Below are 12,958 nucleotides of genomic sequence, written 5' to 3'. Positions count from 1 at the left end.
CCTGCATGCCATGCTTGTAAAAATCTGCACCAGATGATCTGAACCACTGTTTCACAGCTGCTATGATGGCAAATGTTGTCCACACAGTCCACCTCTGGACTACAGTCCACCAGTCCATCAGCTTGAACAGACAGAAGCTAGAAGGTGCCAAATCTAGAATATATGATGGGTGTGGTAGAAGAGCAATGCCAAGATTGCCAGTATGCAGTAGCAGTCTTCAAACTGCTATGGAGCCCTGGCATTTCTGTGTTGCAAGAGAAAGTCTGTCTTCACTGGCCTGACTGTGGAAGTTCAAGTCTTCAGCTTAGTCAGTATCATAATACAGCGATCAGAGCTGATGGTTTGTCTGGGTTCCAGTAAATCCAGAAGGACCACCCCAAAAGACAATGCACATCATTTTACTTGAATCTTGAACTTTTTCCCTGATGGGGAATTCACATATCACCACTCCATGGACTGCTGTTTTCACTCTGGCTTGCAGTGGTGACACCACGACTCCAGTAATGGTTCGATCCAGGAAACTGCTGCCATCAGCCTTGTATTGGTTCAATAGGTCCTGACAAACTTCAAAGGGTGTTCTTTCTCCTGTGTGAACATTTGTGGGACTTGTCTGGTACAAACTTTGTGATTTCCACTGTTGCCATCATCGTTTCCAATCCACTGAAGATGATATTCAGATCTATACACAGTTCCCTGGTCATAATCCACCAATTTGTGCAGATGAGCTGATAGTGACATTCTGCACATTGTGGTGTGAGAGCTGTGAATGGCCATCCAGACTGTAGCTTTTCTTTCACATAGCTGTTTTCACTGCTGAAATGCACCACTCACTGCCTCACTGTGCTCACATCCACTGTTTGGTCTCCACCAATGTTCAGCAAATGTCAATGAATGTCAATGGGTATCATTTTTTCCACATGGAGAAATTCAGTGACACACCTTTCCTTCATGTGCACTTCCACATTCTGTCACCATTCTGTCAGGCTGCCCCACAGCTCCCATCTGTCACTCAGCAACAAAATGTAACCAAATATTGGTGGGAAGGTTCAACCTCCACTGCCATACCATCAACATCTGCCTCTGATGTTGTGGACCAACATAATTAAAGCAAGAGGCATTACTTTCAATATAACAATACTTTCTATATAACATGCTGAGCGTAGAGTATCAAAAGTACAAAATCTGTTATATTCTTATTCACTAAGCTTATATCTGCATACGCAGTTTCAGTGGCTTCAACAAATACAATAATCTTCTTATACCATTTATCAACATTAAATGATGCATACATGCATTCCCTAAAACACCATTTCTACTGAGACAACTTTGTAAATCTCAATAGTACTCCCTACTATAAGAAAGAAAATGTTATTCCTGACCCCAGGAAAGAAAAGTGAAAATGCCTTTCCAGTTCAAAAAAATGATCAAGATAGAGATCATGGAGTTTTGTTATCAGCACAGCAAGTCACTCAAAAGCTATTAAAAACTGAACTTTTTATGTTTTTATGCATAATATTAAACATTGCAACATTTTACTGTTGATGAGTACATAATTCTGGAAGCCTTTTATGCTACTGAACAAAAGAATCCTAAATTGTCATTACTAGTATCTAGGTATAGCTTATTAGACTGGCTTTTCTTGTATTGTTACATAACAGGTCACAATATCAAAAATTTTAGCTTATCTAGCACCAGTAAAGCTGTTGCATAGGAGAAGGAATAAAAACTACAATCATTTTAACATTATATAATTAACCGTATTTTAATTAACTTAGAAGATATAGATGATTGCAGTTTTCAACTTTATCTAAATTGAAATTTTAATCATATCTATACAGAAATTATGTTAATAAATTCTGTGTAAATGGCACATTTTCTAATTCATAGCAACATATATTTCCCTGAATCTCAAGAAGTTAGTAGATGAAAATCCATTCCGTCACTTGATCCTTCATCCTAATTTAAACAGCCAGTGAAATTCAGTACTGTATAACAGTAGGGTAAGAATATGATCCCAATAAAAAAAATTGTCAGTCTTAGTAAAATATGACAGTTAGTTGAATGGGCAAGTGAATGCAACCTAGCTCTTAATAAGATGAATTACATAGTTGGAAACACTGTTGTATCCCTGACAAATGTTAGACCACCTTAAAACACAGAGGGTGGTGACGCACTGCAACAGGTTGCCCAGGGGGGTTGTGGGTGCCCTGTCCCTGGAGGCATTCAAGGCCAGGCTGGATGTGGCTCTGGGCAGCCTGGTCTAGTGGTTGGTGACCCTGCACTCAGCGGGGGGTTGAAACTTGATGATCTTTGAGGTCCTTTTCAACTCAGGCCATTCTATGATTCTATGATTCTATGAATATGAAAGAATTAAATTGTTACTTATTATTATGTGACCCAATAGTTTGATATATAAGGAAAATTCTTTTGCTAAAGAAAGACTGCAACGGATACAGACTAAATCAATATTGATGCAAAATTTTGTCGAATGGGTGATTATTACAGTAACTTTTCAACGATCTGATCATTTGATGTAAAAGCTATTAAGAGGAAAGATGTGATAAAGTTTGAGCTTCAAACAGTATTAGTAGAAATAAACTCTTACAGAACAATTATTTTCTTTGTCCTACTTTCATAACAACATTAATGACAGTATTAACACGAGGAAGGACATAAATGTACTGCTAGAATACCTACGGTGACAAACATATAACATAAACAAAACCTCTAAGAAGCTTTTCACTGTAGAAACATAATTTTGAAGGCGATCTTTCAGAATATTAATCCTTACCTTTAAAAATCTGCATAAAACAGTTGTGGTGTCAGTGCTCTGTTAAGTTCAATTTCATTTAGACTCCTTTGCATTCATGGCATCAGTTTACTTTATCAAATTGTAGTCTGCTTTGAAACAATGAATACTCAAATTGACTGAAAAGAAATCTCATTAAAAAAGCAACGAACCTTTCTTTTTCTTTACTTCCTCAAGAACTCTCCAACTGACAACTGGTATCCCAAAATATTCAAGTAGTTAAAAATGAATTTGTGTTTCTCAGTGATATTCTTGTAAAGATGAGCAGCATAAGTACTTACTTGAACTTTTCAGTAAAATTCTCACCAAGAGACAATCATGATATAGCAAGGTTTCCAAGAGCAAGTTCAAATTACAGTATGGCTGGGATAAGAGCAGTTTCAGTTGACCCTGGGCTGCCATTTCTCTGGCTGATGGACTCCTTTCAAAATGGAAGATAAAAACAGCATAACATAGTTAATTTATCTATGAAATTAATATCCTTAAAGTGCAGATGTAATGCTAACTCCCTTAAATGTCAATTCCTCCCAGATTACTCTGAAAATGCTTTCATGATTGCTTACTTTAAGGCAGCTCAGGGAAGGAATTACATTTAATCTCAACTAGCTAAAAGCAAATTAACATTTGGTAGTCTGCCAAAGTTACAACTGATATAAAGGAACTTCACTTATCTCTTTCATGGAAACATGCATAGCCTTGTTCTACTAGGCAAAAAGGATTTTTTTGTGCTTGAATAAATCTAAGGCTATTATTCTTTAATTTAGTATCATGTTAATTGTTTATTGCTCCAAAGTACCCTAAATTAAGGATATTAAACTGTTAATTAAAAAACAGAGAGAATGCTCAAAGGGTCTGCAAGATTCTGCATTATGCTGACCAATTCTTAAACATCATGAAAAATACACCGGAAATATTAGATTGGTTGGATTACTCCTTTGCCAGCACAGGGATGTGAGAAAGCTTTTAAGGAGATGGTAGTTTCCTATTTGCTGCTACATGCTCTCCAAAAGTTTAGGTATCCAACGAAATATTCCAGGGCTTCTTCTGAACTCAGCTGATGTCCCAACACCAACCATTAGACTAAAACTGGAGTAATTAAAGTGATCATGGATTTGTCCTCCACTTTCATCAAATGTTTTCTGAGCTCAGCAAGCAGCCTTCTCGGGACCAGAGTTTATAGTTTCCCCTTCTGGCTGTTCTGCCTCGGAGAGAGCAGTGCCTCTGAGACACCCACCCTTGCAGCGGATCGTGATCTTTTCAAATGCCCTTTTGCTGTTTCCTGGATGACTCCTGGGACCAAAAAGTGTGCACAGTCCTGCAAGTTGCATCCATGTTAGAACTATGGGTTAACTAACTACACAGGTCAAGTCTGTTGTTGATGACAAAGTGGAGACTGTCAGTCCATCAGATTACTGTATTTACTATTTTATTCTTTCAGACATTTTAAAAAAGTTTTCAAAATCAAGTTGTGAGTAAATTTTTCCATGAAAGCCTTTTTCCCTTATTAGCTGCCATATAAATGACTTTCACATCTATATAAGATTTTTAAGGTTTTAAAAATTAAATTCTGATTGATGGTTAGCTATCCTATTTATTCATTTTGGCTGTAAGTTTATACAACGATAGTTGCTAACTTTGAAAGTTTATGCACTACATAAACACTTATGCACATAAATTTTACACACACCAGTGTAAAAACTACATATGCCTCAGTGCATAAACTACGTATGCATTAAACATTATAAACACATAACATCTTCAACATCAGCCTTCTTTCATAGGAACTATGTCTTCCTGTTAGAAAAGATTAATATTCATCTGGACACATACTTTATCTACCATTTGTATGCAGCTATTTGGATAAAACTAAAATGGGTTAATGTGGCCATTTTATATTTCACACTTCTGTGACCATCAGAGGAGGACAAGTGTCACACAACTCAGCTTGAATGCATGCATGAAAAAAGCAGAGATGACTCCACAAAAACTTCACTGTTCATTCAAGGTTACTGTATAGACAGCATATCTAATACAATTCTACAAGACCTAGAAAAGAAAATGCCAGTTAACATACTTAACTGGTTTAGTCTGTCACATCTATGTTTCCATTGACAGAAATGTGTCTTGTTGATATTCTAAATGCAATATTTCGGGAAAGAAAATCTTCCATATACAGTGCAAACTCACAGATCTTGCAAGGCAACCTTGAGGGAATCTAAGAAAACCATACTTCCATAAAGGCACTTTGCAGCAGGACCTCTATATCACACTATTATACTAAAACTTCATAGTTAATAATGTAACAACCATTTAAGTAAAAGACGATTTTACACAGATTGGCCCCTGGGATTTTAACAGTAACCCTGATACCTATGAATAGATAAGCAACACACATGCCATGAAAACTCATGTACATCTTTTTTTAAATTTCCATCTGGTACATTAGATATAATCCTTGATAATGTAGCACTGGCTGGACAATGATATTTTTGCACACAAGCATGTATTGGATTCTAATAATACTTATCAAAATTATATACACTTATGCATTTAAATCTTGATAGAACTTGCAGCCAAGATAGCTTTTTCATATTTAAAACATATATTGTAATCAAACTTTAGGATTTGCATTCTTAGAAGCATTATTGTCTACATGTTCAAGATTAGTTATATGTACATACACTCTAGTGCATTTTAAGAACTATGTAGTTGTTTGTAATCACAATTTAAATTCAAACTATTCACACCAATCTTAGTGCTCTGCCTGAAACTAAAAACATTTCACAAATTCAGTTAAATTATATGGGCCAGTTTAATTTTGTTTATCTTCTGCCTTGAATGCAATTGTATGAAATATAATAAGGTCAGTTATTGCTTTCAAAATGTAAGAAAACGAACAGCTTTGGTCAATTAGATTAATGATGGATAATATTTTAAATGAATTCAGAAATAAATGCCATTTTTAGAATATTTGACTTGAAATAAAACTCGTCTGTCATTGACCAGATGGGAAGTTATCATGTTGTAATATACACCCGTTCTTGGCTCTACAAGCCTTTTGCAAATTGAAATGTACAGTGGTGTGACTCACTTGGAGGAAAAATAAAATATAGCAGACATTCCCTACAGTCATGAAGCTAGCACCAATAAATGCACTGAGAAGTTTTGTAACGCACATATGGAGAGGCATATGTTCTCCCATCTTCGTAGCTCAGTACTAGTGAAAATAAGACTAGCCTCAAAAAAAGTGACAAAAGGTGAAGTACATATAAATATCACATAGAAATGTTCAGTTTTGTACAGTAGAAAAAAAATAGAACTCTCATTTGCGAATGATATGATTATAAACCCCAAATGAAGCAAAGAATGAGTCACAATTACCACTAAAGGAACTGTAATATAAATCATAATCAGTAATCATTTTGTTTGATAATCAACTATATTATCTTAGTATACAAGACGGAAAAAAAGAAAACCTTAAGTTACAAGATCAACATTTCGTAAGGCAAACAAAGGTTAACACTACTTCATGTTAAAAAAAGATGTTCAAGACAAATAGGTTAAACAAAACAGACTGTAGCCATATTAGTAAATGAAAACTAATGTAGAAAAACTGGTTAAATAGTGAATTTGTAAACAAAAGTATTTCAAAAACTAGTAGAACTTTGTCCTGAAATATCAAGCCCAGAAAGAGCAAATAATTTTGTGCCAGGCTAGAGTCTTTGGAATTCAGTAAGAAATTAGGTGCCCACACCTGAGAAATATACAACTGCCTCTGCTTTCAATTTTGTTCCACACAGTGAATACTTTTTTCTGAAGTAGAAATAAAGAACAAAGAACAATCAATGAAGAATCAGCTTCCACTAGTCAATAGTTTTCTGCAATACGTAGACATAATGGGTCTTGTTGAATGTAACGTTTCAAGAAAGAAAACTCTCCATATACAGTGTGAAACAAATAACAAATCATAGCACCTCAGGACAGATCACACAAAGTTACTTAACAAACAGGGTATTTCACTGCTTATTTTCTAAGCAGCTGAAAGGTGTGCTGTTAAAAGGTGATGCTAAATATTTTACCAACACAGTTCACCAAGACTGTGCACATACATTGATTGTCTTCCAATAGGCACACTAATTAGAAATTCTCAGATATGTGCTTCCTTTTGGACTCCTCATTTTCCCATATAAACCTGACAGAGAAGACACTTTGGTGGTCAGAAAGATGTATGTCTTCTCACCTTTCATCCTGAGAAAATACACAAACCCTGGATAAGTCTAGACTCCTTTTTTGCTATTTATTAATGATAAATCTGTCCTGAAGAGCACCCGTAAAATTGTAATTCCACCTCAAAAAAGAGAAATCTCACAGAATGAAATGGTACCGACATTTTGTTTAGATAATTTTTTTTTTTTTCTGCAGCAGAGGGTAATGTCTCATAATGTCATCTTCCAAAGTTCAGAATACAAACTAGAATTTAAATTCTGAGTACTGGCTTTGGATTAGAGGATGAAAAAAATGACAGTGAGTCTTTAATTCTCAGAAATAGAGTACATATCTTTTCAAGTGATCATGTAGTCTATCTTTCCCCTATATCCTCCCTTCTTTCTTTCCATCCATGCACAAATTACGAAATCGCTGGCAAATTTCACTGAAATTTGATTAACAGGTAGAAATTCCACAAACATTATCTTTCAAGACCTAGAAAAACATAAACGACTACTTTCAGTGCAGAAAAGGACACAGTCTGAATTCAGTTAATCTCTGTTAATACTAAAGTCTGTCTGTTTTTTTGGTCAGTTACAACTTAGACTCAGTCACACCATCTATTGCACCTTGTTCAACGGGTATCAGAGGATCTCCAGGAAAGGAGACAGCAGTATCACTGACATGATACTAGGGGTGAGGGTTATGGAAAGAAAACAGAATGTACTGCATAGTGTGGGGTAAATACTGTAATGAGGATGATACAAGATAAGAAGTAATAAAACAACAGCACATTGGTCTTCAGTAAGTCGCCTTTCATATGATAACACAGTCCTCTAAAATATAAAAATACTTTCTCAGAAAACAGAAAAACAACTCACAAAAGCAGCTTTTCATGAAAACGGAAAGTGAAAATCTCTCAGGAAATAACTTTCGAAGAGGAGGAGGAGGTGAAGGGGTTAGGAGAGGATCTAAACTGGTGTGGGAGTGCTTTAAGTTCAAAATTAGAAAGGGAATGACAGCACAGCTGGTAGCATATGTCTCATATGTAACTTGTCATTATATGCAGTGACACAGAAGAAGAAAGTTTTCCTCTGATCATGCAGTAATCACTCTCAAAATATCAACTACTATCAATAAGTATATATTTCAATGATATATTTTATGTATCAGACCTTTTTTAACTAGCAATCACAAACAGACATACATTCTTTATCCCTCCTTTAATTATAATTCTTTGACAACTGCACCTGTGCTGAACTACTATACTGCTATAAACTCTTTATGCAAGAAAACCTTAAATATAATTCAAATATCAAACATAATGAACATATAGGCAAAAAACTATACCATGCACTGCTTTCAATGTGACCATTCTTAGATTCTTAATTTCAAAGACTAGGGAAATCTGCAATGAATTTAAAAAAATGCTTCTATGTTGTTTCATCAAAATATCAATTAGACATGTATTCAGATATAATTTTTTTGAAAGTATTTGACTAACATTGACTATCTGGTAGTTCTTTTACAACCGACTTTTGATACTCACTTCAGTAAGGAAGGACTGGATGATGGTATGCAAAACAACCAGTGTAATGGATGACAAAAGCCTTTAGAAAAAACATGAGGAAGATGCTCTCCAGAACTGTCCAGAAGTGTCCTGAAAAAAACCCACCATGAATACTTCTGAATTACATGGAAGACTGAAAATTTCTTTGGAACAATAATACAAATATATATCAATACAAGAGAGAATCCTTTAAGATAACTAGCACTAAATATATGTGCATGTATACATATCAGCAAACTTACTGATCTTATTTGATGTTAAACATGTCATTCTCATCTTACTTGCTTTCACTATTTGTCTCAACATCTATCACAGCCAGTACAGTTAAAAACCAATTTTCTTCATATAATTATTCTTAGATAGCAGGTTTTCAAACTATGGTTTTAAATGCACTGAATAAGCAAATTGTTCTTCAGTCATTCCTTTCTATTGCCCTTTTTCTTTCTGCTAAATATGTGTATCATATTATCAATACTTCTCTCATAAACAAAAGTAAAATATCTTTTGAAATGACAATGGTTATCTTTTGTATGACATGCAAGTTGACATAGACTTTAAACTAAAAAAAAAACAAATTGAGAAGATTTGGATCTCCTCCATTTCCTTCACTGGCTGAAAAGATATAAAATAGTGGTTGAAAAATCTGTAGTTTTCAAATTTAAGTACTGCTGAAAAAATAGTTAAGCTAGTTTTATCTCACTTCTACTCCATTACTGCTCTTACATAAACAGTGTGATAGGACAAAATCAGATGTGTCTGACCAACTGATAACAAAAAATAACTTTTCTGATTATAAACACATATATGAGAATACAATTTACATAATTCTTGATTTTAATTAGAGAAAACAGTGCAGATGAAACTGATCTGGGGATGTTGGTCAATGCTCGGCTGAACATGAGCCAGCAGTGTGCCCAGGTGGCCAAGAAGGCCAATGGCATCCTGGCTTGTATCAGTAATAGTGCAGCCAGCAGGAGCAGGGAAGTAATTGCACCTTTGTACTCAGCACTGGTGAGGCCCCACTTCAAGTACTGTGTCCAGTTTTGGGTCCCTCACTGGCAAGAAAGACATCGAGGCCCTGGAGAGTGTCCAGAGAAGGACAATGAAGCTGGTAAGGGGTCTGGAGCACAGGCCTTATGAGGAGCGGCTGAGGGAGCTGGGATTGTTCAGACTGGGGAAGAGGAGGCTCAGGGGAGACCTTATTGCTCTCTATAACTACCTGAAGGGAGGTTGTAGTGAGCTGGGGATCAGCCTCTTCTCTTGTGTAAATAGCGACAGGACGAGGGGGAATGGCTTCAAGTTGCACCAGGGGAGATTCAGGCTGGACGTTAGGAAATACTACTTTTCTGAAAGAGTGGTCAGGCACTGGAATGGGCTGCCCAGGGAGGTGGTGGAGTCACTGATCCTGGAGGTGTTCAAGAAATGTTTAGACATTGTGTTGAAGGACATGGTTTAGTAAGAACTATTGGTGATAGGTGGCTGGTTGGACTGGATGATCCTGTAAGTCTTTTCCAACCTTGGCAATTCTATGATTCTATGATTTAAGTATAAAACTGTACAAGAAGAAAGAGTAACAATAATACAAATAGTATTTGTAGAACTCTGTAGCAACTACTAGGATGAAATAATAAGTGATATAAATGGATGCTCCTTGGCCTCTTCTTTTTTCACTCTCATTTATATCAAATACAATTTCAGCATAAGAGGTGTTGTTCCTTACATCCATCTTCCGTTAGCCATAATCAGTTATCACTTCTTTTGCATCTTACTTTTCAACTTGCTTGGATGTGAATATTTCACCCCATCACCTTTCCTTCTCTAACACTTAACTCTTTATGTATTATAGTTGGGATTTTTAAAATTATGTAAAAAAGGTAACTATCTTTTAAAACACCAGTTCCACAAAAGTTACTTATTTGCTTTACTTTCTGAAGTGATTCTGCTTCACTCCCAATTTTCATTAAGAATTCTTTCAGCTATAGTAAGAGTTGAAGACATTTAAAAATACCTATAGAAGAGATATGAGGATTTTCTCAGGATAGGAGTGTCTTTTTATATGACATAAAAAAAAGCCACTGCCGCAACACCGAAACAGTGAGAGGAGATCTAAGCACTCAAAACTGGAGGTAGACTGGAAACCAACTGGAATAAATCCTTCAGGATTATATCTAAAACGTAAAATCTCCATTTTTTTTATAGGGTGCTATATCATAACAGCATTGACAGTGCATGATTTTCATAATTTTATTATTTAAAATTGCTTTTTAACTCTTTTTCACTGTTTCATGTAAGTAATTAAGAAGTATAGTTACAATGTCCATAAAGGCTTGCCTATGTGACCCCAGATGAAAGAAGAGATACAATTGCACTGTTCAATAAGGAAGATGTGTCTACAACTATCCGAATTCCTTCACTGGCTTCTGAACTCTGGTAAAGTATAGGGTGATTTATTTGGAAACTACTTTTACTGATCAAATAAAGGAAGTAGGACTTTAAAATGACCTCAGGTAAACAATTTCAGAGCAAAAAGTTTAGCATGTAGTAAAATTGTGCTCTTTGTGAATTCATGAATAACAGAAGATTAAAAACAAATCAGAGATAATAACACAGATAAAAGGAGTACTTACACTGGAAAATAATTAAAGATAGTAATTTCAATAATCTGAGAATATTCTAGAAAAAAAATGTAACTATTTCTCATCCTCCAAAATACTTTTAATGTAGCAAAGGACAGAGCTACAAGACGTTCCTACAAGAATAAACGACAGATACTTGTCTTCTGATACTGCATGAACTGTTTTAGATGCTTCTGGGCTAATACAGTTTGTTAAGTATGGTTTCTTAGCTGTCACTTGAGGACAAGCACACGGCAGATTCTGAGACATAAAGCAAATTTTGCTTTGCAAATTTTGAAAGTGACGTAGAGAAAATGTGATAGCTTTAAACACTGTTTAAATTTTACAGTACCTTCGAATATTATAAAAAATGAAGTGTCTAGTGATAATAAAACCATCCTTGGTGCCAGCAATACTCGGTGTCCACTGCTGGCTACGCAGTTCTTGCCAGGAAGGCAGAATCAGCTTTGTGCAAGACAGCTTAATTCAACTACCCTTCTGACAGAACTATAATAATAGGTAGCAGGAAATTTGTTTTGACTGCAAGATATGTTAAAGAAGCTGTCTACAGTCTCAATGCAGTGGATAGCACCTGTGAAAGTATTTAATACCACGCCAAGATTCCAAGTTACAGCAGTTTTATTCTTCTGTAGAGTATGACAAGGTGATAAATGATCTTTTAAACCTCAGTGTGGGTGTAAAATAATGAAACGCCAACAGGGTGCATCCTGATGCTATTTCCTTACAGACTTCAAAGAATTTAATTCTTCATAAGGAAGAAACAAGACTAAGAAGCAACCTCATGAATTGTAACTCACATATTAAAATTAAGATAAATATTTCAAGTTTTTACACTGAATGACATATACTTTTACCCAGTAGATAGCAATTTTACCAATGGAACCTCTACATTCTTCTCTCATAATCTGCATCAATGATCTGATTTCTTGTTGAGAAAATAAGATATAATTTGTAACACAAAACCATAAAAAGCTGCATCCACCTTACTTTATTTGATCTTCACAAACAGAAGGAATGCAATCTCCTAAGACTAATGAATATTAAAAAAGCACAAGAAAGATAAATCTGTTTCAACTTGAGCAACTCAGTCTGGTGCAGAAAAAGTTTTACAATGCTGTAGAGGTAAATGAGGGTGCTGTATTGCATATATCAAGCTTGCTTTCTAATAAATCATTTAACTCTAGGGGAAAAAAATAAGAAGAACAGTGTTGGATTCTCCTGCAAAACAGAAATAGTGTTGAAATTTTTGATCCAAAAAACACAGATACTTAATCTGAGTAACTGATAACATCCCTGTCTGCACGACAACCATTGTGAGGGACTAAAATCCTCTTTTTTTCAGAGATTTGGATCAGCAGCAAGAAAGTAGTCACATCTGGTAGGTTTTAGGACCATATTCTGGCTGTCACTATTGGTCAATAGCTTCCTGAACAACCTGGACAGATGTCGACATACAGAATACACATTTAGAACATTTGCAGATGATGCTACATGGGAGCAAGAAGATAAGGTAGTTTAAACAACAAAGTGCTGAACCAGAGATTACAGGGCCAACAGAAAACTCACAAAGTTCACTCAGCTCAAATGCATCTTTTTCCTCCTGCAACAGAATACTAATAACCAATATTGGACATTAACTGAGTTCTAACCTTACAAATGAACCTGGGATTTATGGCCCATAGAGTGTTGAGTATGATCTATCAGTGTAGTCTCATTAAAAATGACATAAACCATACA

General features: G+C 35.4%; 1 protein-coding gene across 16 annotated transcripts in view; it reads right to left on the bottom strand.

The window, feature by feature from the left end:
* Window positions 1-12,958, bottom strand: part of KIAA0825 (KIAA0825 ortholog) — a 235,513-nt gene that overhangs the window by 132,690 nt on the left and 89,865 nt on the right. For 11 of the 16 annotated variants that reach the window (XR_002433187.1, XM_021379705.1, XM_021379704.1 and 8 more), the window contains 2 exons: window positions 8,565-8,675; window positions 3,091-3,230 (listed from right to left, as the gene is read on the bottom strand). Coding sequence is in view for 13 of the 16 variants with exons in the window: in XM_021379705.1 (XP_021235380.1) it covers window positions 3,091-3,230; window positions 8,565-8,675 (251 nt within the window). In the remaining 3 variants the exon portion in view is untranslated. Of the gene's footprint in view, window positions 1-3,090; window positions 3,231-4,883; window positions 7,511-8,564; window positions 8,676-12,958 lie in introns of those variants that run through there. The other 5 variants (XR_002433189.1, XM_021379711.1, XM_021379713.1 and 2 more) reach the window with 4 other exon arrangements.

Source organism: Numida meleagris, chromosome Z, assembly GCF_002078875.1.
Source record: "Numida meleagris isolate 19003 breed g44 Domestic line chromosome Z, NumMel1.0, whole genome shotgun sequence".
Taxonomy (NCBI): Eukaryota; Metazoa; Chordata; class Aves; order Galliformes; family Numididae; genus Numida; species Numida meleagris.
Note: the sequence above shows the minus strand (reverse complement) of the source record. Positions and strands in the feature narration are given on the sequence as shown.